We start from the raw sequence: 27,480 nt of genomic DNA, 5'->3' as shown, positions 1-27,480 counted from the left end.
AACAGTGCTGCATTCAACATACCACATGACACACAAAAATTGATGTTTAACTGGATTTTTTTAATAGTTACTTTTAAATTAAAAATTGAGTAATGTATAATACTAAAACTTGAATTATAATGCACAGTTTGATACCAAACTTATTGACATAAATTCATGAAATAGTAGTTTTATAAAATTTTGAATGCAAGTCAACAAATGCAATGACATGGCCTTTAACCTGTGACCCATATGGATAGGGTTAAAAAAATTACTCACTAATAATTATATAGGCTTATAATGCTAAAAAACAGGTTTTGATACCCATGGTGGGCACACCATGGATAACCTACTGTGTAGCTTTGTGTTTGCCACTGAGCCAGTAAGGGGCAATTTTGAAAGAAATAACATTTTCTTCTTCAATGTATACAAGCATAATCCTCACAAAGCAAGTCTTAAAATACATAAAGATTTCTTAATAAGTATGTGACATGTTTATACAGTTTTAACTAAAAGTATATGTATACCTACCATGAGCACCTCCTCGACAGATTCGTGTTTCAATAATGACAGAATATGCTTGCCACAGTTCTTGAAGCCCAGACAAAAACATTTTGTAGAAAATTGCTCCTTCAGATAATGGAATAGTTAGTAGTTGTGTAGGACCAAAGTTTAGAAAGTTCCTCATAACTGAAGGAAGTCTTACTGTCTTGTTTCGAGAAATTTCTTTGTACCTCTCTCCAATCACATCAACCTGAAGATACAAGCAGTGATTAATAGATAAACATATTTCATCAATAATACCGATGTAAAAATTCAAGCACTAAAACCTCCTACAATCAAAAGGTTTAAGCACTAATAACTGATTATTATTACTTATATTTTGAAATATAAATAATCAGATAACATGTATAACCTCAAAAACATTGACCATATTTTAGCCAGTGAAGGGATATTTTAGTGATGCCATACTAAGCATAATATTGTAATACGCAGGTATATTATATTTTCTACCTGCTTTAGTGATACATATGAATTTTCAAAAATTTTCATTTATCTAGTTTCTATACAGTTGTGGTATAAACATGTTGTCCATAAAACTGCTGAGTTTGTCTTGTTCTACTTGCTGTGTTTCTTAGTTTTCTATAGTATATGATGTCTATTCTACCTGAGGGAATTCTGCAGTAACATCTAGCCTCTATATTGGAGGATCACAGACTAATATCATTTGCTGGCTGAAGTGATTATGCCTGTATGTTACAGCTGATGAATGCTGTGAGTCATGAGGTAACACTCTCAATTGGTAAAAAAACAATGCTTACAATGTTGAATTCAGGCAAGCTTTCTTGGTTCAGTTCTACAAGGATATTTTCTAGTAAAGATCATATTTATGATCATCAAGTTTTAGTTCTGTGACTGGCAACCAATGGAGAAAGGCTGGACATTCCATTGGTGGACAATCTCCACCAGTCAGAGTTTTTTTCTCCCAACGGGTGATACATCAGGCATCAGCTGGTAGAGACCATGAACAATGGGGCGATATACTTTTCAGGACTGAAAAAGTCCCTGCAACCTTGATGGCAGCTTGTGATATCTGGGGTTATGCAAGTCATTTGGGTGTCAGAGTCTCTGTTAGCAGCTTTTGTCTGGGCAGGGGTCCTGGGAAGGCTAGGCTTTTGCCATCTGCACAGGCCAACAGATTTCAACAATATTTGTTCAAGAGAATGGCGTAAGAGGACCTGAACATGTTCCTTCAGTGTTTCAGCAGGTAACTGCCTGAAATGGATGGACATGGGAACAGGCTGTCTAATACATGACCCTAAGTTTATGTGGTCTAGGTCTGGCCCTTGACTCTGTTGAGCATTGAACACCTGGAGGACCAGGAGACAGTCATGTACAAGCTATATAGCTGATCCAAACCAGTGGAGAAGCAGATTTTTCAGGCCATGTTCAAGACTGAGAAAAGGATCAGCAGTGACAATCTACACCAATTTCATGGGAATTGTCTTTACAAGTCAAGATAATATCCTGGTTGATAAGTTTATTGTGGCATTCAAATGCTTGAAGGAGAGAAAGATACCTGTCGTGGAAGTTGTAGTGGCCATTCCGATGTTGGATGGCATTATACAGGCACCTCCGCCTCGTCAAGTTAAAATCAACCATTTTGCCCAAACGGATAACAACCAGCTATCCACAAATTCTAGCACTGCAATGCAGCTACAATGGTCTCCAGTGAGTGTATAGGGCTTTGCAGCAAGGTCCTTAGATGGATTATGTACCACAGCAAATTCTCCTCATGGGGGTACGTGCGACAGCAAGATCCATCCACAGGGTATGTAACACAGGAAAAAATGCCCATACAGTACATGCCACTACAAGTTTTGCCCATGGAATACATGCCACAGCTAAGGTTGTTGTTTCCACTTGAACATCATCCAGGATGGAAAGAGCAAAGCATCTTCTTTCCTTGTAGACTAGTGGGGCATTGGCAAAGGAACTACCCAAGGAGCAAAGATGGCAGAGTTATCAGTTTCAGCAAATGACTTGACACATATCAGCCAATCCACAATGTCAGCACTATGCTGAGTATCAAAGTAAGCAAGGTTATTGGTACCAGCCATCAAGTCAATAGGGTGGGATGACCTGCTCCAAGTTGTGAATGCTGTGTAAAATGCTCCAGAAAACTGACAGAGCTCAAAGACAGCCTTGGCCACTGGGTTGGAGAAACACAGCAAACTGCTTGACCAAAGAGTTTAGTGGACAGACCAGTTCTGTAAGGGCTTGGTGGATAGTGATATTGCAAGAACATGACTTTTTTATAGTTCATCACCCAGACCCACAACATAGAAATGCAGATGGATTATCTCACTGCATGGTAAGACCTTGTTTCTTCATGGAATGCCCTGACCAGAATATTTTCCTGTAAGTATACTGCTAATTCTGCTGCTGCAAGCTACTGTACAGACTTTCAAATACGACTCATTTTCTACTGTGTGTGTGAAGAAGTACATTGTGCTAACTTAAACAGGTTTAAGGAGAAGGCAGCTCAGCCTTGTTTATGCAGTAAACTCTATACTTAAGCATTTGACAATTCTAGATTTGACAGAGAGTGGGTGTCATGGAACTTAAACATCTATCAAAAGTACTAATAAATCACATTCAAGAAAAATATAACTATTTGCTTTTGATAGATGGACCTGTCTATATCAGGGACAAAGGCAGAATTATAAAATGAAGTGTAAGGTGTGGGTATAAGTTGAAAAATGAGGAGCAAAGCATGAGTCTTATTGGCTTATTTGTAATAAACTGCAGAAGGCAGATATAGTGAATTGTGACCGTGTGAACCAAAACAGTTATGAATGGAAGTGTGGAAATGCTCTCAATAACAAAAATGTATCGTGTGTATAAGTGACTAGCGAAAGTACAGTGTTAAAGCACTTTTATATTCCTACTACTACAAAAGCAGTATTTTAGTTTAGGAGAAAAAAACAACTTATTCTAACAAAAGTTTTATCAGCTTTTTATTACACTTCTCTTTCTTAAAACTTGTGTTAATATATATAGTTTGTAGTTTGAATTAATTGAGATGTGTTTTACCTCAAAAAAGCAGTCTGTTGGTGAATTCAATATCCTGACTGCTAGATTTATTCTTATGTATAAAAGACAAATAACAGAAAATTCAGGGGTTCACAATGTTCTGCATCACACAGGTATTTATATGTTGCTACTGCTGTGAAATAATCTTTTTGATTTCACTTGACTGTGGGATCAGGTACATTGTAGGAACAATAACAACTTTGTGTACAGTTGTAACATATTAAAATTTTGCATTATGTCTAAACAATACAATAAACACAAAACCAAAGTAACATTTACAGTTAATGCGACACACGAACACTACAGAACTATGGAAATCATAGTGTGCTTTCATTATAATGAAAGTCTATAAATTGTAGTTTTAAATACTAAATTACAAAATTTTCTTATTAGATCTATTGTTTATAGTTATAGCTTTAAATAAATTACTCTTTATTTGTTACATTTTTAAGTTATAAAGATTGTTTTATACAAGAAGAAATAATTAACCTCTAGTGCTAAATAGAAGACACCAAAATGTAATGATTCGATTGTGACTTATGCCTAATATAAACTTGAAATACACTTTAGAGTACCATTTTATTTGATGGTGAGATTTGCACTAAAAGATGGCTGTGACCCTTCATAAGAAGATCTTTGGCAGGATACTGAATATATTTTTTCTCAGTCTTCCTTTCTCTAGACAAAATTAACTCTCCTTTGTTTGATAAGTTCTCTCCTTCTTCACTGAAATAATTAAAGTTAACTTTAAAATCACTCCAATAAAGGTAAAATATATATATTTATATGTGGCTTTGCAGATTACTGAAAACACACCTAAGATCTTTCTTTTGCTGTAGGATTTAAAAATTACCAACAATTAAAGAGAGGACATACATGTATATCAGTTCTAGAAGAAAACTAATAATTTATTAGGTCCAAATCTAATAAGACGTAAAATCACTGGAAGATTTGCTAACATTGTTTTTTTTATTTTAGCATACTATCAACATTAAAAGTGAGAAGTTTAATTATTCAGACTTTTATAGCTTTTTATGTTCTACTTCCTCAGAACCATGTTTGGTAAATTCAAAAATACTTTGTGTCTTTTGAAGCATTTTAAACACAAAGCATTTATATCATGTACATTTTGAAACACAACACAAACTTTATTAGTATTTCATTAATGGAATGTTAATCATAATGTTCCCCCAAAAAATAGCAAACAAAAGAAACACTATGATGCTCTACAGATCATTAAAAAAGATAAGACAATCAGCTTTTGTTAAAATGCCAAAATTACATTTTGTTTAATGTAAAAAAATATGTTAAAATTGTTACTCAACATAAAACTAAAGTACAAGAGAATATCATCACAAATATACATCACAAGGGAAAAAAGAAAGTCTAATAATGAAACAATATTTTAATTCCTTAAATTGTAAAACTTAACAGATTGGTAAAAGACCACTCCAAAACAGATAGAAGAAAACCTTTTGATAGAGTAATAAACTGATTTCAATTTAAAATAAAATAAAAGAATTGTTCATGTGCAGTAAAAGTAACAAATGCATTACAATTGACTTACCATAATATTGTGTCATTTCCTTTGGTCACTGCTGAACAAGCAAACACCCAATCCTCTTTAACCTATCAAATAAGTTATAATTAAATGTCAATGTATAAATATAAAGAAAAAGAAAAAGTAGTCAGGCCTTACTTTAAAAAGAAAGAGTTAATGTGTATGTATGTGTGTGTTTTTATAGCGAAGCCACATTAGGCTATCTACTGTGTCCACCGAGAGGAATCGAACCCCCTGATTTTAGCATTGTAAATCCACAGACTTACCACTATCCTACAAGCGGGAAATCCTGGGTGTCTGCAGGGGGGGGGCAAGGGGCACCCCCCAAATAAAAAGGAGAGTGAGAAACATAATTCTTACTTTATCTGTTCATCATTTGTATATGAATTTATAAGTTTTTTTTTATTCCCTTCACAGTTTCACACTATTTATTACACTTAATTCTCAATTCTAATAATAGTTGCCAGGTTTGTCAGCAACTTCACTTAAAATCTGTACATATCTACCCTGTAGCTAAACATTGGAAAACGTCACTACCACGGCAGCTTCTTGGATATTGGACATGACAATTCTCACTCAGGTTACACTTAATTTTCAATTCTAATAATAGTCGCCTGGTTTGTCAGCAACTTCACTTAAAATCTGTACATATCTACCCTGTAGCTAAACATTGGAAAACATCACTACCACGGCAGCTTCTTGGATATTGGACATGACTATTCTCACTCAGGTAATCAAAAAGACTGACATGGTCTTGCCCAAAATCCCCTGAGCCCTGACACAGTGTGTTGTTACCTGCCAGTAAAACCGGTGGGAGGATATTACACAAGTAGTCTTGTAAACATCCCATGAGGCAGCGTGATCAGGGTCAACAAAATTTAATATTATGGAGTATATATAGCTGCAAGTCTGCAGTATGGCTTAAACTAGCCTTAAAAATATTAAACCCATCAAATCTGACTGTGGAAGCTTGTCTATTGTATTGACTGTAATGGCAAAACTTTGAAGACATGTACATCATCTCTTGATTTTGACTTTGTCCACGAATACAATAATGATTTTTTTTTGTAATTCATAAATGAAAAGATATATAAAACATTAAACATTGCATAGTGTATTTCATACATAAGGGTAACTTGGAGAAAGGTTTTAGCAAATCAGTGAAGAAAGTGTACTTTTTCATTTAATCAAAATACTCATTTTTAAAGATAAAAAGCCAATCTCCCTATAAGGTCTTTAAAAGGGTATGTCAAATAAAATATGTTGCTTGCCATATAAATTTTTCAATTACATAATATACAATTCATAATTTGTATATCTCCATAAATAATAAAGCTAAAGAACTACATAATACCTAAGAAAACATAAGATTAATTAAAAAAGCTGTGACAATTTTACAAGAAACAAAGTTATCTATTTTTCACATGACTAAATGCTTCTTAATATGATGTTTTGCTCTCTTAATATTTGATAATTAGCAAAGGCTGTTTTGTTTTTATTATAAAAAAACTCCCTGCATCACTTTTTATTCTAAGGACTTTTTCATTAAGCACTTTAATACTTTGAATAAATCAAACAAAAATATACTTATAACATGGAAAAGTATTTTTCTTATTCAACATACAAAGCAGTTTATCTTAAAATATATAATGTACATGTATGTTTGCTGTAGAGTAACACACAAGATGAAACAAGCCTGAAACATTTTCTTGTGTTTTTATGAGACCTTTCTGTACTAGTTCCATTCTTGGCAAACCACCAGTACATATTTTCATACACAATACAAGCCTTCTTATCCATGTAGCATTTTCTATGCAGCTAAGAATTAAACACATTAATTTAAATAGAAGAGACATAGGGTAAGCAATTAAACATTAATTCATCAATGACAGCTTCTTCACACAGGTTCCTACTTACCAATCCATCACTAACAACAATAATTGTTTCATCTTCAAACAGTGGCAGTAAGATGAAGTTATATGACAGGACCTAAATAATACAAAAAATGATTGAGAAATCTACTAGAAAATATCCTAATATTTCCTAGAAAACTTTCATTCCTGAATCAGTTGGAATATACATGTAAAACAGCACACATTAGAGCAGTATATGCTCGTCTCAACTACCATATACAGAAGGAGGAACACTGAGTCCTGAAGAACTTCATTAATTTTAATCACGGCTAGACGAGAAATGTTTTAGTGGCAATCAGTTCTGTAGTATTAAAAAATGGATGATGAGTAAGAACTGGAACCTCAGGATAATTAAACATTTAAACATGTGTACTACCCCAATTCTATGATGTCTTGTTCAGTAACAAGTTGATTGATACGTTAATGTAAAACTGTTAAGTTATGCCTTGCCAGGTTAATGACATGATTACAGTTTGCTGGAGAGCACAATACAGAATGACCATAGCTTGTTCAACATAACCAAGGTCTGTGAAAAGACTGGACTAGGTACTCAATATGTCTAATTGTTTCCTCTGCAATGTAATTATTGGTTCTAACAATGTGATGTGAATGGCAGTATCATCCATTATAATAAATCTTTCCAAATTTAACCTATATATAGATACACAGCAAACCAAAATATCTTATACAATTACAGCCACCTAATCAAAACACCCTAGACCAAAATATTTACAGATTAAGATAGTTCTGCCACATTAAGCATGTGAACATGGCTTCTGCATTATTTTTGTAGAACTTGGTCCAAGTGAATTATCTTATTTATACTTCCAATGGAGGATTCTACTTTAGCAGTAATGGACCACTGTGATTTTGGGTTACTTCAGTGAAAAGCATATAATCAGTTGTGTAGTAGAGTTTTTTCCCATGTTTGAGTCATGCCTTCTTTTGCTTTATCAATATAACTCAACACTAGAGATATTCCTTTTTTTTTTCAAAATGTTAAAATTTCAAGCCTTTAATGTTTTTATAATCACACAATAAGAGAACTCTATGTCACAATTTATGTAAGCCCACCAAAAGAGGTCAATTTCAGACATCATCTGCACCACTTCCAAATCACTACCTTTCAAATGAATAACAATGAGAGAGTAAGAGCTTTAGCCTGTGTAGTCACAGGCCAAGTGGATGGCCAGAGGTTAGGTGATAGAAAATGCAAATTTCTAACATATATCTCGAACAAACATCTGTACTTTTATATTAACATTACTTTTACAGTTGTGTAATAAACTACAAAGAAGATTTTGTATCTAATGAGTCATTAAATTTACAATAGTTCATTAAAGCTGAAAACAATAAGATAAACTTTGAAAAAAATTTACTAAATTAACCATCTGCTAAAAATAAAGGAAAAACAAAGAAAACATTAACATAAAAATCCAGTCTATAGCCAGTAAATTTAAAAATTAAAATATAAAGTAGTTGAAAAGGGATTCAAAAACATATGATAACTCCATCAGACTTTTCTAAAACATATACTGGACATAATCTTAATTTTTATAAACTTTTATCATCTTGCATACTGCAAATATTCTTCAGTTAAGTTAAAGGTACAAAATTAAATGTTTTGTTTTAATTGAGAAAAATCCCAAGGGAAAATAAATGTATATATTTATATACACACAAATAACACATACATATTAATGACCATATTACAGGCTTAAGCACCTAAAAAGATTCAGAAAACAACCTATTACTTCAAATAAAATAACAGTCTAGTTGAGCAAGTATTTTGCCATTGGGGCTTCATTAGGGCTATGTTAATACATACACACACACACACATATATATATATATATATAGCTTTGGGGTAATTCAATCATATTAACTTAATTTGTACAAAAAAAAACCTCCAGAAACTATGAATGTAAGTCTTCAAGTAATAGAAAAAACTTTTTTACAAAACATGTATGAACATCATCACATCATACATTAATCCAAAAGTCTGAATGTATTCACAAGGCTATCAAATACAATGCCATGGCCTGAAACTATATATTTCTCAGGGTGGGTGCTGGCAAGCAAATAACTTAATGGTCTATATTGTAAAGAAATGCAAGAAGTTCAACATTTTTCATTTATTCATGGTATTTACTATTTTTAAAATAATACTGAGTTGTCTGCTGCTTTTTGATGCAAGATTCTCAAGCATGTTTTGAATTGTTATGGAAAGTTTTCTGGCTATTTTTGTGATATAGTAGACAAGTCTTTGATACTGTAGCTGCAGAAAAAATATGCGAGCCTTGTAAATTGAACATTAAAACTTAAACTAGCATTCAGCTTGATGGCACATGTGAAATGCAAGGCACCACAAATAATGTTGTGAGGGCGTATATATATGTATATATAGTTTGATGTCTCAACTTTGGTGGTGCCATATACAAGGCAACAGGCAGAAAGAACTGTAAAATAAATAGCTGACACTTGAGAAACCTGTTTATATTTGAAAGTAAAGCCAATGTTAAAGCAAACATAACTTTAATAAATGTAGTACAACTGATGTTGATTGTCCTCAAAATTAACATTTTTGTGAGATGTCACAGTTTTGAGTGGAGAAATTGTAAAGAAACATTGATAATTTTTGTGAAAAATCAACAACACTTAAACAAAAAATATTCATGGAGTTTTGGGATGATACATTTTAAATGTATTTTCAACTTTCAATTGAAAGTGATTTGATGAAGCACCATTTTATTCATGTTTTAGGATATAATTTGTCTATGAATCGCTCCCTTTAAGCAAAGTTAAAACAGCAGTATGTTTTTACTTTTTTATCTTCACTAACATAGTCAACTGCTTCTTTTTTAGTTGAAAGATTCATTTATATATATATATTTATGTATTTTTAATCATCATTCAAAACTGAAAAGCAATAATCAGACATATTTCATCCATACATAATATTATATACATGTACAACTACTAACTAACTAACTTGTCAGTAATTTAGGTTATTATAACTAACAAGTCCCTTCGGGGCTTTTTGGACAACAACTATTGTTATAAGAAAAGGTTAAACCTAAAAACTTAATGTTGTTAAAGAATTTGACTGTTATATTATTTAGTTGTAACTTAAAATTTCTAAATTTTTTCCTGAACTTGTTTATTTTCTTGTGAAACGAGACAGCTTGTGTTTTGGTGGGATTGAGGGTGACACGCCATTTGTTACACCATTTTGATACAGTTTTGACAGTGACTTGAAGCCTGGAAATTACTGTATGAACATAGAATGAAAAACAATAGCATTTTGCATGCTGTTCATAAAACAATTTACCATTCCATCCTGTCATATAGATTAGAATTACTTAAAAGAACCTAATTTGTATGTAGGCCTATCTGATCAGTTAGTATGTTTCCTTGTATATTAATCCCGGAAAATACACAATGTGGAAACTATTATGTTGATAAGGAAATTCAGTAATCAATGCACTTTTTGGGTCTTATTCCCATCTAATTTTTCAAAAAAGAAATATATATAGCTAACTGCATGGGTGACAAAGATATAGAAATTAAAGAACAGGTTAAACTATTGCCAAGTTTTTTATATTTTTATTTTAAGAGGATGATGTTTTGAACTAGAGCTCTTCATCAGGTCGTACAGCTTACTTCATCCAACATATTTCCTAAGCACAATATATATATCATTTCATCCTGTAAGTGAATCATCTTATGCTGCACATGCTGTAAATGATAAACTAAGACTGATAACCTTGTGAAATAGCGCATCAAGAGTAACTCAAAGGAGCAGTGTTATCAGAGGTTTCTAATCATCATAAAAAATATTTAGTGTAATTCTTTCAACTCAGTCATATTTTCCAATTACATATGCTAAATTACTCATAAATAAAACTCAACTATGAGCTTAAAATGAAGCATATACTTTTGAAAATACTTTTTCTGTAAAGTTTATCCCACTTGTGAGAGGGTTTAAAATCTTGAATCAGAAGTGGAATGTCTCAAGTATGTAATGCAAAACTAAAAATAATAACAGAATCTGCATAAAAATTAATATTCAAAATTATCTTATTATAAAACTTTGCCTTGTTTTAAGAACTGTATGAAAGCTATGGCAGATCTTGGAGAATTATGTGATTACTATACTAATTTAGTTTTCATTATCTGACTTAAAGATAAGTATTATCTAACCATATTTGGGTACCATTTTTTATATTGGTAAGTAATACATATTTCAACACTAATATATTATGCTGCATCTGGCAGAAAGCATTAAGATACTTTACAAAACCAAAATGTGTACATGCTGTACATGTTTGGTTTATTGCCAGGTACCTTTCACGTAAACTTGTATGCATTCTCTTATAATTTAGTTGGATATATGTATAAAACCATGGATTATATTTTACGATTAATAGAATAAAAATTGTGTGCAGTTTTCTTTTTATATCAGTAACTGAAAACAATTTTTTGCTCTCCCTTAAAAGGATTTGCATTTAATACATCACAATTTAGCCTTTTCAAATGTCAAATGCATAGGATTCAAAGCCAAAAAACTTTTACAATGAGAATTCTTTTTTACACAAGTATTTGTTCATAAATAAGGATTTTTCAAAACATATTCTCATGATTTTTAACTTATGATAATGAAATAAGAATATTCCAAACAGTGCACCAAAACAAGAAACTAATCAATGTAATTCTTCTTACAAAAATATATTTTTGAAACAAATATTCTGAAATAAAATAATAAAAAGTTATTTTAAACTAAGACTTTAAGTCTTAAATAATTTGCAATGAATAACACCCCAAACTATGTTTTTATTATTTAATTACAAAACTATTCTGATTTAGTAGTAGACCTACATCTTCAGAAAGCTCTATAACCAGTAACCTATATTCAGCTAGACTGAGAGCAGGGAAGTATTGCAGCAAGGTATAATGGTATTGGCTGCTGAAACCCTTCTAACTAAGCCACTGACAGTGATTGCTGTGCAAAATCACATCTGGTGTTGTCCTTGTAGCAGTACATCCAGAGTATTGCTTCTGCATTGCAGCCTTTTTAATGGTACAATTTCATCAACAGAATCTATTGTTACAAACACAATCCCATGTTGTTCTTCCACTGCTAGTAACAGAATAACAGTATTCTGTTCTATCTATGCTTATTTAACAGCTTAGTTTTCATGTATGGAATCATATAGTGCCATTTTCAGTTAACAGTAGAATGCATTCCCTCCCCAATTTTCCCTTAAGCATGCAAAGTAATTTGCCTGTATGTGATATAGTTCATCCTATAGATTGTTCCAAATACCCACACTAACTTTACAACCAACTGTAGGATATTGTTATAACATATCTATAACTAATGCTGTACGTTTATAAAAATAATTCTATTTTCTAAACTATCTTTATGACACACAATGAAATGCTTTTCCAGGATGTATACTCAATATTCAGTAATACTTTTTTTTCATTTGTAATGTAAACTATACATTTGCATGTGTGGCATCCAAATAATGCCATTTCCAGAAAACAGTAAAATGCACCTCCCCACCCCATTTATCCTTATCCATGTATACAAGGTATTTTTCCTGTATGTTATACAATTAACCCTAGATTAGTAAACTGACAAACAGTGATTTATAAGCATAATGAAAATTATTTTAAGTAGAGAACATAAAATATACTGTATATTTCAACAGAACATTAGTATGTCTTCTTTCGAGGAAGACAGGCTAATGTTCTGTTGAAACATGTAGTATGTTCTCTACATAAAATAATTTACATTATGTTTATAAATCACTGTTTGTCAATTTACTATTGTATTAACATAATGTGGTTCCATCCACCAGTTACCCTATATTGTTTCAACTACCAGAAGGGTTATTTAAAGTACCCATACTAACTTTATAACCATACCATACAATATTTTTACGACTTACTTTAATCAATCTATCACTATTTTTCTAGATAACATCTATATTTTAGAATCTAGCTTTATAACACACCATGCAATGCTTTTATATGGTGCATACTCAGGAACCAATAAAATTTTTGCTGTCCTAAATATAAACTATACATTTCTAAAATAACTTTACAAACTACTTCTATTACTTTGGATGGAATATATGTATTTTCATTGTCTTCAGGAAATATTGATAAACATGCCGTATTTTAATGAACAGCACAAGAAGCTCTGAAAACTTAACAGCCATCATCACACTGACCTTGTTTTTGTAGAAGTGCCATGAAAGTTCTTCCTTTAGAATCCAAGTACCCGAAGAAGGAAAGAGTTGACGGTGGAGTTTTGGTTGTCGAACAAAATGTTTTCCTCCATACTTTCTGAGAAAATGATATTTAAGAATCTTTTCTCTTTCAGCAAGGTCCTGAATTATCTAAAATAAATTTTTATAACCTGATGATTAGTGATAGTTAAAAATCCACAGAAACCCATGTATTTTAAGTAAAGGCTGTCAGCAGTGAATGATAAAACTCACTTGTACAGGAACCTACTGTATTAGAAGATATAAAGAAATAGTAAATGTGGAGTTTTCACACTTCAGCTTTCCCCTAGATTTGAATTCATTTACTTTTCTCACTGTAGTCTCAATAGCTATAAACTATTTCATTGAAAATTATAACTATTACCTTATGTGGTTTTACTCTTACTTCAGAAATGGCTGCCTGAAAAATACTTATTTTTTCAAAATGAAAGTAACATTTAAATAAAGCTTTCAGGTGAAATTGTAAAGTAACAGCATAAAAGTCAATATCAGAATAAGTATTCAAGTAGTATCTTTATTGATATGCATGAAAAATATTAATCATTTAACACTAATTCCAAGTCAATGGTGTCAAAAGAAACAAAATGGCAGATATTTACGTTGTGTCCAGAGAAAGTACTGTTGTGTAAATAACAAAAAAAATTCTGGTATAAGCAAATAAGGTTAATTTTAGAGAATTTCTTGTATATTGTGATTCTATATGAATATTTTGACTTTTGCAATATAATTTTTGAAAAAGAAAACTGAATCTACTACTGAAAAAAGTACATGAAATTCTGGAATTAAAATTTTTACTATAATGCAAAATGCATGAAGTTAAATTTCCTACAAATGAGGTATATTGTTCTCTTTCTGGGAACCATGTTGCATTTTACTCAGTTATCTCTCCAAATGCAAACTTTCTTTCAATGATTGTTTGTAATTTGGAAAATAGCTAATAAGTTACCAGTTAGAATAGTTTTGATATGGTATGTGAAGTTGAAGTAACTGAAACAACTGGTTTTACTTAGCTCCACCTCTTCCAAAAACAAGACCACAGTTACCAGAGAACCTGATATAGTTGAAGAAGCCCAGCAACAAGGAGCTTAGTGATATGTTGACAGTTTCCTAATATGGTTTTCAGACCAGTAAGATGTCTGAACAGGACAAACTTAACTTGCTATCATAAACACACAAATGATGCACACCTTTTACACAGCGTATTTGCATGTTTCCTTTGAACACAAGAAATGATGACAGCAGTGAAATATAGCAGACATTGAAGAATGAAGTAATACAACTATTACTTAACTCTCTCAACATGGGCTCAGTCAAGTTGACCAACCACGCAACCTCTTTGTACTCATTTAATGTCTTTATAGATTTAATACTTCTAGCTTTCAATATAGTGTTTATATATTCACAAAATTTGGCAGTCTTTCAGTTTATAAGTCTTTCACATACAAAAAATCATATTTTTTAATTGAAGTATTTTTAATAAAAAAAAAATAAAGATCTGTCCAAGAATATATTGGCTATTTGTTTTGAATATTCCATGTGCAGCAAAGTAATTTTCATGTTAAAATTAAAAATACTTTTCCTCATTTCAAAAATCTCAAATCTCCTTTGTGTAATCCCTAAAACCTTCTAAATGCATTTAAAAGTTTTTTTTTCAGTAAAACTTCAAAGTTTATCTGTTATTTTCTCTACCCTATCTCAAAATGGGATCAGTCAATTTGATCAACCTTGTAACCACCAAAAAAAATCCAAATAAACCTAAATTATCCTTTTTTTCTTTCTAGAATGACTTCAAATTGTACATGAAACTACATTCGTTTATCCTAAGTAGCTCTAAGTTCATAACATTATACATCTATTTATAATTAGATGTTATTGTTTTATTGCCATTTGAACCATGTCTAACTACTATCTGTGCCATTATAAGTTGTAAATCACTCAGAAAACGTGCAGCTTACATTACGCTAATGAATTACATTACCCATGAGCTGCTTGCGTGTGTGCCTCGTGAAACATTTTATTATAATACTATTATTATTTCTTTTACCTAATCTAATCTTAACAAACTGAAAAGGATCCCTATTTTTACATTCAGTTACTTTTATAATTTTACATAAAGAATAAACATGAAAAACAAGAAATAAAATAATTAACCAATCTTCTTTTTTCTTGCTGTTGGGTTTTGAAGAGAGTTAACCCTAATTTTTTATACTATAGATACTTATGCACTTAATAATTTTTATTTAATTAAATAATGCACCAAAGAATATAGACTAATAACATGCAAAAAGTAGGCAAATTCAGTTACCTCTCAAAATGTTCCTGGCTTTCTAACTATGCAACAAGAGCCGTTACAAATTCATCCAATCTTGTTGTTAACTTTCCCAATGGAACGATGTTGGTATTCTGAGTGAAACTGACATCTAATTGTTCAGAACATAACATTATACAATACATCGTTTGATAGATTAAAACCTTGACTTTCTATTAGTTATATGTAATATATAATGAAATATAAGAGAGAACTATCAACAAATTCTGAAAGAGAGGACGTGACAGGTGGGTGTGGCAGGAGGGGTCTGATTTTCTATTCGATAGCTCTGTAACCAAGCAAAATTGAAGGTTATAAAAATTAGGGTTTGTCTGAGCAATAACGATATATAAAGTAATTTATGTTTAATTTCATACTTTTTTGTCATGTGTGTTACACTAGTGGTAATTCAGGATTTTTTTAATATTGCCTTGCAGAATTAAAAACTTAAAACTTGTACACTATTAAAATATGGATTATTATCTAAGATTTTATGCAATTCTAACTGGTATAACATAAACAAAAAGTAGTTTAATAAAGTTTTGAATGTAAGACACTAAAACCTTTTGTCATGTGCAGTAAAGGATACCCGTGATGATAGGTTTAATCATCTCCAGTAGTGAGTATATGACAGAAGAAAGGGCTGACAAGTTTCTGTGTGGATTACAAGTTGGTGAGCAAGCATGGTGACAAGAGGTTGATGTATCTCCAAAGAGGAGTGGAACACAGTAAAAAGGAAAACAAATTATGATATAGCATGAGATATGAGAGAACTAAGTTAATAAATAGTAAAAATAGAAGAGAACTTTCAGTGAGTGAGGGAAGATGTGCTCAGCTGCTTTGAAAGGTTCACTCTCCTCAGCTATAAGTCTCTGGTGTAAATAATTTATTGTAAAAGGGTATAATGATGATCAAGGAGTTCCCTGTAATACTAAATAATGCTATTAAAATAAAAAATGTGATGACAAAAGACTATTTTCCATGATGTAAAAATTAAAATGTATTAAATAAGTAACTAAGTGTATTAGTTATTTTTCATATTATGTGTATAAAGCTCCAAGATTACCATCACAGATACAGATTTGCTCATTTTAGCAGTGCACTAACCCAGATGAACAGCAACAATATTAGAATAAAGTAACTCGAAATGCCTGGCTTATCAGCAAACAATATAGAATAAAGTAACTCGAAATGCCTGGCTTATCAGCAAACAATATAGAATAAAGTAACTCGAAATGCCTGGCTTATCAGCAAACAATATAGAATAAAGTAACTCGAAATGCCTGGCTTATCAGCAAACAATATAGAATAAAGTAACTCGAAATGCCTGGCTTATCAGCAAACAATATAGAATAAATTAACTCAAAAATGCCTGGCTTATCAGCAAACAATATAGAATAAATTAACTCAAAAATGCCTGGCTTATCAGCAAACAATATAGAATAAAATAATTCCAAAATGTCTGGTTTATCATAATTATCACACAACAAAACAACTAGTCCATTATTAGTCTCCAAAGAAATAGAACACTTTAATTCTTTGTGCACAGGTGGTGTCAAAATGTGCATGTCCTGACTTTTTACAGTTGCATTCAAAATTTAAAGCACTTTACTATCAATATATATATCAATGAACTTGGCATTAAATCATAGTTAATAAACCAAATTTTGATATTATATAAGATTTAATTTTAATTCAAAAGGAAATGGTAAAAAGAATTACTCACTCTTTTATGTTACATGACACATTCATGCTATAAATTGTTCAATTTACATTTCATTAGTTCTATCATACAAAGTCAACAATGCTTAACAAATCAAATTCAAACTTCCAATATTGACAAGCTAGAACATAAAATAAGAGCCTCCCACCTTCCTGATCTCTTGAGATAAAAATATATTTAGTAAACCTACCAAAGAAGCCCTTCCCATCTCTTTATTGTTTAAAAGTGGCTTATTTACTCATGTCTACCTGTTCTAAGTACATGTTCATTTACAGATAAAATACATACAATGTTACCAAAAAAAACTTTTTGATATACATTTTCATATGTTATGGAAATGATGCATTAAAACTTTAAAATGAAAATAAGTATTTTTTATTCCTATCATGATATTCAACTTTCACGCAGACTGACTCAGTAAATTCTCGGGTGAATCTTTAGTAGGAATACTTTATTAAAACATTTGATTTTTGTTGTACAACATACATTTAACATTTACTAAATGATTACCAAAGTTTGTGAAGATATAGAAAGTAAACTCATAATTACAGTAATTGTTATCGAGCCCATGTACATAGGATTAAAAATTTTTTTAAATAAATAGTATTAGAGAAGAAAAAAATATTTATATCATTAACCTTAGATATGAAACCAGCAAATCACTATAATGACTATACTAATATTAGAAAAATTAACTTAGCACACAAACATAGCTGCCTTCACTATCTGTGAGTTGATATTCATTTAGAAGTTCTAGAGATTATGCAAGTGAAATGTGAAACTGTAAGACAAAAGATAGTATTTTTTATACTGTCAAGGTTTAAGTGTGTGTGGGCAGGATTCATTGCAGTAGGTGTCTGTGACTTGTTGGCAATAAATTTCAACAAAAAAAAACAACCAAAGCATCTCTTCTCCCTTTTTTTTCTGTTAACATCTTACCACCTTTGATGACATCCTGTTTCCAGTCAGCCACCCCTGGTTTCAACTTTAACTGGTTATTCCTGGTCTTATGAGTTATACTCCCTTCATGGGTTTCCATATACTGTTCCAACAGCTTGATCATCTTGTTCACATCCTTTGGTGTTCTCTTTATTAGGAACAGTGACATGCCAGTGGAGCATGTGATCATGAACTGTTTATGTACAAGTATATCTTCCAGTCTTTCAAAACTGTCTTCACATTTGGCCATGTCAGTCTACCTTGTAAAGTATTGCTGTAGATGTGCCACAAACTGAAATACAGTTTCTTCAGTGTCAGGTCTGATCCCCCTGAACTTCCAGCAAAAACGCATCTTCAGTAAGTTCATAGCATTCCAGGAAGGCCAATTTTAATTTGTCATATTCCATGACATCTTCTGGTGGCATGCCACCATACACTTATAGGTTTTTTCCTATGAGAAGGGGGCTGAGACAGACTGCCCAATAACCTTTATCCCTGACTTTGGACAAATATTCCATACCTCTCCAGGAAAGCATCCATGTTATATTTCTGTTCATCAAATTTGGGCAGCTTAGGTCAGCTGGCCATGACCCCATTGTCATTCTTGGGTTCTTCTTCTTTCTGTTGGGTGAGCTTGATGATCTCAATTTCTGCTCTTATTCTTTATATTTCCAGTCTCTTCTTTCTGCCTTTATCTTTATTCCTCTCTTCCCTGTTGATGCTCTTTGTTTAACAAACTCTCGTAAATCACCATCTTGGAGCCCAAGTCACTCACTTTTCTCTATCCATTTATAAAAGTCAGTTGACATGGTTATGCAGTGTAGTTGTGACCTACACAATATTTTCATCACCACTATAGCTGTGCATATGTAGACCTATTTCTGATGTTGTTCACATTTTCTTTGACTGCTGTTTACTACTGTATAATCCTGACTGGCTTGCCAAATGTCAAGTTTTTACTTATGTGTTTGTGTTCCGGATTCTATACAATAAGTGTCCATGACTGCAATAAATTTCAACAATAAACAAACATCACACAGTCCACTTGTTTTAAAATAATATATTCAAACAAGTCAAAGATATATACAAATGTTTGATACACAGTTAATCACCACTGTTGTATCCAGAACTTTAACTAATTGTCTCCTTTCAAATTCCACACATGCTGGTTCAGTTACTTTAGAACACAATGGACAAAATGAGTTATTCTCCTCTGCTCTGTTATTACAATACAACTGGTGATAAGTTCACTTTATACTCACTGATATACACTCTTTATGGCTAAACATGTAGTCTAGATCTATTTGACTATATCTTTTACTAACTTTGTATTAACTAATTTAACTTTGTATATAACTAACTTGAACTATATTTTGAATGTGTATTTATAAATAGTCTGACTAAGGCTTAGAACTTTCTACACACGAGATATGATGTAATAATACTCAATCAAAACAATGAGAAAAAAGTTAGAAGGTTCTGGTAACATGATTCAATAATACAACATGTACCAATTCACAACAATTGAACTACACACATGATTTGAACAGTTATGTAAACAAACCTGCAATATACTATCACTTGTAAAAAAAACTAATTTAATGCTTGCACTATACTTAAATTAAAACACTTGTGTACATATAACATATACTTAACATGAAAATCACCTTGCAGATGAACTATTCAGAGTCCAAATGTAACTAATTATATTAAATAATGAATTTTTAGTAGAACTAGTACAAAAAATGTAATTTAAATATTTTATTTATTCTGAAACTACATACTTTTAGCCGTTGGTAGTTGTTATTAAGCACAAAGGTACATATAAGGTTATCTGTGCTCTGCCCACCATGGTTATCAAAACCCAGTTTTGAGCAGTATAATATACTTTTAGGAAGGTTCTTGTCAAGTTTCAAACAAATTCATCTACTAGTTTCATTTTTGTAAAGAAATTTCATGAAAGTTATGTAACCTACTTACAAAGTAGTGTAGGGTTAATGCTTAATACAAAATAACTTGAAATATTAAGTTGTTCTTATAATAACTTCTTAATAATATGCAACTAAACAATTTGCTAACATAGTTTTTGTAAAGATCTTCTGTCTAATGTTGCCTAATGCTATAAAATTACAAGAGCAATAATAAATCAGTAACAAATTGGTAAGAAAAGAAAAAAAAAGGAATCCAAGAATGAACCAAGTTGCTATGATTAACAAATAATCTTGGCCAAATATAGAGAAATGTCTCTAAAAACATTCCGTCAGTAATGTTTGCAAAATAGAAATACCTTTACGTGTACATCTAACAATTTCTATATCCTATTATGAAAAATTCAATAAATGTACCTATTCCTATTCAGATTAAATTCAAAAACCCAAATTAGCAGAAAATTCATAGTGTGTCTGTAGGTCTGAGATCAAGATGGAGATAAGTATGATTATGTTCATATTTTCAAGCAAAACTTTGAAATAACTTGATAAGAATTCTAAGCAAGATAAATATGACAATTATCAATAACTGATCCAAGATATGGGATTAATAGGCTTCAAAGAACACTACAATTGTGTCAGTAAATGTTGCGTATTTGTTTTACCATACTTAGAATTTATTACATTACAATTAATTTCAGTCATTTGATAACTCTTTAAATAGTCTAGTTTTGGTACAAACTGTATTACATACCTTTCTAACAATCCTTGGCAAAAATGTTTACTATCACACACAAATATGCTTCAAGCAACAACCATCATAAAATAATTAATGTTTTCTGCAACATCCAATTTGTATTCTCAGTTTTATATTTAGTCTTATCCTCAATTCAAAGATTTTTTATTTTATCTTACAGGTTACAAAAATAAGCTCAGTTGATCTCACTGTTTAAAGTTGATAGTAAGCCATATTTAAGTGTGACAGAACTAATATAATGAACATTTTTTTTACATTCCCTAATAGATAAAATTATCAACTATTGTACGCATGCAAGTTACTTACAGTATGTGACTTGGGATCAACAACATCAAATAAAGCCCGAACTGTTGTCATTACTAGCTGTTTGCACCTGAAAAAACACAAATTTGTGGTACTTAATTTCAAAATTACTTGCTTACAGATACGTGAGATGGATAAACAGTGAGTAAACATTTGTGACAATTAATAAATTATAAGGTTTTAGCTAGGTTTCAAAATCAGGATAATTAAGTAAACATCCTTTCTAGAAGCTCTGAAAACATGTCATTGGGAAACACTACAAGGAATGTGACCTACTACACCATGATAATATTTAACTTGTAAAGACATTATGAAAGAAGTATGATGTAGTCTACTTACAATAGGTTAAATGAGTAATTATACAATGCATACACATAATAGAAAAACAAGTCCAGGTTTTCTTTTAATCAGGCAGTTACCAGGATATGTACTGATAAAAGATTTTAAGTACTACTAATCATTCATTTAAAAAAAACTCATTGATTAAGTTTTACTAGCTGATGTACCCATTCAACGCATGGGGAAGACGGGGAGGGGGGAGGTTAACCAATTTGCATGTCTTTTAACACCAATTTGTCTTTTTTTTTTTTTTCAGAAGCTTCATTTGACTGTCTATAGTTTTCCTTCTGCTTCAGTTATCCTAATTTTTGCTAAGCTTTTTTTGATTTTATCATGCCATCCATCTACTTTTTCTTTTTCTTGCTAAGCAACATTTCCTTTCTTGTACTATTTCTAGATTTATTCAAAATTTTAGTTTAGAACATTTTTCATAGATGGTGTTAGAAGAGTTCAATTGAAAAGCTAAGGTGGCTTGATTGTGTCTTTTACTTAAAATGTTAACCAAAATCTCAAATCCCTGATTTAACCTACATTGGTATTATAATAACTTGCTGTGAATATGGTTATTTTGTTTTTTTAAATTCACATAAAATCTTGACTTGAATGGGATTTGAACACAAGTCTTCCACATGAGAGTCAATCACTATAACCACTGAAACCACTTTGACATCCAGTATTTGAAATCCAATTAATCTAAAATATAGTATTTGTGTTTTTGGAATACTGAAAGAACTTACTCTAAACATAATCACTTACTTAAAAACAAATTATGGAAAATCCCAACTGTACTGCTATTTAAACATAAGATTTCTGTTTGAGGTTTGGGCTCTCTAACCACTGGCAATTTGAGCATTACAAACAGTCCATGGCCCTTATATAAATATATATTAGTATCAGTTGCAGTATCGTACTATTATAATGTATTTTAAAAATAATGTGAAAAATTTGAACTTGCTGCCCTTATCTGAATCTCTTCTAAGAATATACCGAGTTAAAAAAACATTTACTGATTATCTAAACAATGTTGATACTTCTAAGTCTATTCAGTTTACATACAAGATTGAACAAGATAATTGTTTGCCTTCAGTCTCTATGCCACCACATCAAAGATGGGTCATGGGAGAAGTTCCATTGGTCAATAACCATCCACTGAAAGGTATGCACGTGCACCTCACTCAAGGAAATGAGAGTTTCCAAGGAAGCCCATGACCCCAAAAGAGAGAGAGAACCTCTTGCACAGTGAGAGAAGGCAAATGTACTACTTTCATGATTGCCTGCTCTCTATCCCAGTGAGTGAAGATGATGAGCAAATGAGGGAAACACTCAAAAGAACATATAAGGAGCTGCAGCCAGACTATACAGTAGTGGATGGATCTGAAAGACACAGCCCTCGTGGGGGAACTTAAGAAAACAATGTGACCCTGGGGTTATGGAAATATGAAAATAGACGTGTTACATCAAACTTGGTCATCCAGAGTTCTGGGGAAAAACCCACTGAAAGGAGAGTTAGGAGGATTCCATGGTGAACTGGGGTGTCTCCAAAAAGGTATTCAGCTGGGACAGATCTATGATGGGTCTCCAACCTCCCATCTTTTTTTTTGGGGGAGAACAAAGAGATGGGAGTAAAATCCCAGATGAGTGGGTGCAACTTGTTCAACAGTTTCTTTGTGTAAGAAGTCTGAACCGACTTGGCGAGGCACAATCTTGAGGATGAAAGGAAACCAGGGAAGAGGATTGAGGGTAGGGAACCTGAACTGAAGACAAAGACTCTTCACAGAACCCATGGATCCATCATGAAAATTTGCCGTACAGTTCAAAACTGTTGCAGCCTGACCCCCACCTGCCCTTGAAGATACATCCCAGCTCCTATACTACTGAGCCCTGACAGAACAGGAAAAACTAGAGTAAGGGCGTGAACAGCAGGATGAGACAAACAAGATGCTACCTAGGACAAAGAGGAATGTAGCCTTGCCACATCAACCCTAGACTCTAAAGACTTAGGACAACTCCCAAAAACATTTTCATGCAGAAATGGAGCCTAATAAAGATCCCTCAAGGAAGGAAGGGGAGATAACCCCCTTATGTAATGCATCTCTCCCCAGTATATCCCAACAACATAATAACAGGTGTTGAAAGACAGTGTAGATGCCAATAAACAGTTCATCAGAAAATTGATCAGGTGACTGCCGAAAGGCTTGAGACAACAAATGTGATGAGAAAATAATATGAAAGAGGGTAGTAAGGGCCAAATGAATCCTAGAAAACAGAGATTGATCAAGTGGATCAAAGCCCCCAGATTCAAGCCCCATTGTGGGAGGAGAGGATCCAGATGTTAGGAATCCAAAATGGGATTCAAAGCTTGCCAGTAAGCTAAAGAAGATTAGTCCATCAACTGGGGGGTACAGAGCATACCTGAATCCCTTGAGCATGAACTCAGATGTCAGGTGAGAGAGGAAAACATAATAATCAGAACAAGGTTCTTCACCCAACAAGGTAAGAGATGAATCAAGGACTAATGGTGAAACATTCAAAATTTGACACACCTGATCAATATGGTGTAATAACTGTGATCGACAAACTCTCCTGACTGTCAGCATTATGTATCACACCAAAAAAGGCTGAGGCCAGAAAAATACAGTCCAAATTATCTTCACCCTGAATAAATTCTTCCTCAGAACCTTGTCCAGGGAGAAAGAACCAACTGCCAAGCAAAAGTGTCCAATTCCATGCAAATTAAGACTTGAACTTCCTTGGTAGATATCATCAACCTACCTTGCTGGGGACTAGTGACATTACTATCTTTAATATTGGTAGAAATTTTGTCATCTGCCACCAAAAAATTTGAATTAATCTTATGGAAGAATTCTTCGAAAACCAAAAAAATCCGAAAGCAAATGCTTTAAATTGGTGAAGGACTGAAATGCAATAACAAAAAAAACAACAAAAAAACAAGCACATGGAGTAAAGTAAACATTCATCAATACACCGTAATGCCAATTGAGAAAGTGATGATTGTGCTAGAATAGTAGAGAGAGCTACCTGTGCTAGTATAGGTGGCACAGTATGATTGGTAGAGAGTAGTCACATGATATGCACATGTTCTGAAATGGTGCACAAATAAAGGGGTATAATAGACTGGTGCTCTATTAGCAAAAAATTTGTTAGCAATGCTTAGAGCAAATCAAGGTTGAGGTAACTTTGAGTGAGAGCAGCGAGTACCATTTCGGAATTTTATTCCTATTTTCAAACAATTTAACAAAATTAAAACAACAATTCATAGCACTAAAGATAAAAAGGTAGATTTTAAATAAAAAAGGTTCATATCAAATTAGGTGTGAATGCAACTAAAAATATATTGATCAAATTAAACATAATTTGAAATATTGTCTTAATAAACATAAAGGTTATGTACGTATCAAAAATATGCTAATTTCTCCACTTGCTGAATACACTGTTGAAACAGGTCATTCAATACAATGGCAGGAAACAATAATTTTAGCTAGAATCCCACATTAAAGTGGTGGAGGAGCTGGTGGAAATTTTACATAGATGAGCTCCCTTCAGAAAGTGCCATAAGAAAGCCCACAGAGTGTGACAACCAATGGCAGAGGTTCCATAGGGAAACACCCGTGGGAAACTGCATCTTGTCTTGTCCAGGGTATACTCTTTACCCAAATGGTAAGGAAGAGGCAAAAAACCTGTATCACAGGGACAGACAAAATAAGAAATGACCATCCAAGTACTTGCACACAAATGGTTAGAGAGCCAATATGTATAGTGTGGTTGGAGTATGAACAGACTGTACCTTGTGTGTTTACCTCAATTTGACTGTCAGACTCTATAGGACAGACTCCAGCTGCAGAAGGAGGGCACAGTATTCATGCTAAAGGGATTCGGATATAATGTATACATCTTGATTCAACTAGACAAACAGAAAATGCAGGAAGGGGGTACAACACATAGGTATCATGGTTATCTACAGTGAGTGCTCACCTCAGATCTAGTGCAGGAGAGAACACGGATGTAGAATGTGTGCTTGCCTCAACTCTACTGGACAGACACTGGTTGCAGGAGGAGGGCACAATACATATGTTGGATGGTTACATACAGTAAGTGCTCATCTCAACTCTGTCTACAGGAGGAGAGCATGGTTGTAGAATTTGTGCTCACCTCAATTCTACTGAACAGGCATTGGGTGCAGGAGGGCACAGTATCGTATTGAGTACTCACATGAACTCTGCTGAACAGACTCTGGCTGGAGGAGGAGGGCACAACATCATAGTGCATGCTCACCTCAACTCAACTGAACAGGCTCAGGCTGCAGGAGAAGGGCACAAGTGATATGAGTTACGTATATGAGGGGTGACCTACACTACACTGATAGTGTCACCACCACCCCACTTCCCATCATAGTGGTACTCAATAGTATATTACCACAGTGTAATCACAGTCCAATCAGTGAGGGCTTTCCATGATTCACCATCCCAGTGACCAGGAACTGGTAAGTAGCAAGATTCTCCTGTGCTCAGCTTGATCAAAAAAGGGGAGAATTTACAGTGGGGACACCCAGATCTCCACTAGTCCTTCAGTCCATAATGGTCTTTTACTGGAGACAATACAATGAGTGACTGCAAAACTCTGTTTTGAAAAAAACCAGCAAGTGCAAGTAAAAAAATATGAGAAGAACACTCCTCAGGAGATGGCTTTTTCTAGGAGAGTCCATAGAATAGGTACATTCTGAATTTGACAAGTTAATAAAGATATATATATACCATGAGAATACCTCAAGTGGTCTTGCAGAACACCCTATCTCACAGTGAGCACATGAAGAGCCAGACAAATGGTATGAGTGCTTTTCATTATCTTGGCTCAATGCAGAATTTAGGTAAGTATACCGTGGGAGGCACAACCAACCACTAGTGGGACCCTATGAAAAAAAAAAAGAGCTCTGAAAAAGAAATAGTACATATTCCTCTCAAAGATATTGGGATAATAATGAAAGCCAAAAACTATTAGGTAATGAATCAGCCAGAAGGTGTAGAGAAGGAGACAAATGTGTGGAGAATCCACATGCCCATCTGGAGGAGCTCATTCTAGTGCCTGTGAAGAAGAGATATAAGAGAATGAAAAGGTGACAAATCGAATATGAAGAAATGTGAAATAATCTATGAGCATCCATAACTCAAATGAGCCAACAGAAGAAGTCAACAGATACATCTAGTAAAGAGAGAAGGAAAGAGGTTCATGGATAAACGGGGACCCAGGGTAGGGACAGACAAATTTTAGGGACCCCAAAAAGGAAAGGTCTGTGATAAGGCACACTGAGCAGCCTGACAGGGCATAGGAGTTGATTCAGGTCCAAAAAGACTAATATGTAAGAGACAAAAGGAAAGAGGGGAGAAGTACAGTTAACCTCCTGAGTGGTTGTTGACTGAGGAAGGAAAGATCTGTCCAGGGAGAAGAATACAGAAGTGCAATAGAAGAGGGTGTAGAAAGCATCTATAGGATAGATGTCCAAACAACAATAATAGTAGGCAAGAAGGAGGAAACATGTCAGGAGACAAAGTCAGTACAAAAGGCAGGAATCAATGGCTGTGTAAAACCACATCAAGGTGTCAGTCAGGCATGAGATTTGGGTGAGAAGGATGGAGGAAAAGGAAGGAGTGGAACAAAGTGAAGGGAACAGGGGAAGAAACACCTCATGGTACAAGGAAAGAAGAAAGACTACAGACAAGGCCTCCCAACTGCTAGTAAAGGTAGAGATTGACAAACCAGTGACGAACAGTCACTTAAAAAAGATAGAAAGGCAGTTCACAGTATGATCACCAGGAGGA

General features: G+C 33.1%; 1 protein-coding gene across 4 annotated transcripts in view; it reads right to left on the bottom strand.

Annotated features, from left to right (window-relative positions):
* LOC106464344 (GPI inositol-deacylase-like) overlaps positions 1-27,480 on the bottom strand; it is a 151,206-nt gene that overhangs the window by 80,170 nt on the left and 43,556 nt on the right. For all 4 annotated transcript variants that reach the window (XM_022392034.1, XM_022392032.1, XM_022392033.1 and 1 more), the window contains exons 10-15: positions 21,311-21,377; positions 13,293-13,460; positions 7,055-7,126; positions 5,144-5,205; positions 4,152-4,302; positions 511-733 (exon numbers count right to left, since the gene is read on the bottom strand). In XM_022392034.1, coding sequence (XP_022247742.1) covers positions 511-733; positions 4,152-4,302; positions 5,144-5,205; positions 7,055-7,126; positions 13,293-13,460; positions 21,311-21,377 — 743 coding nt within the window. The remainder of the gene's footprint in view (positions 1-510; positions 734-4,151; positions 4,303-5,143; positions 5,206-7,054; positions 7,127-13,292; positions 13,461-21,310; positions 21,378-27,480) is intronic.

The sequence above is a fragment of the Limulus polyphemus genome, unplaced genomic scaffold (genome assembly GCF_000517525.1).
Source record: "Limulus polyphemus unplaced genomic scaffold, Limulus_polyphemus-2.1.2 Scaffold1623, whole genome shotgun sequence".
Taxonomy (NCBI): domain Eukaryota; kingdom Metazoa; phylum Arthropoda; class Merostomata; order Xiphosura; family Limulidae; genus Limulus; species Limulus polyphemus.
This window is presented reverse-complemented; position numbering and strand designations above follow the sequence as displayed.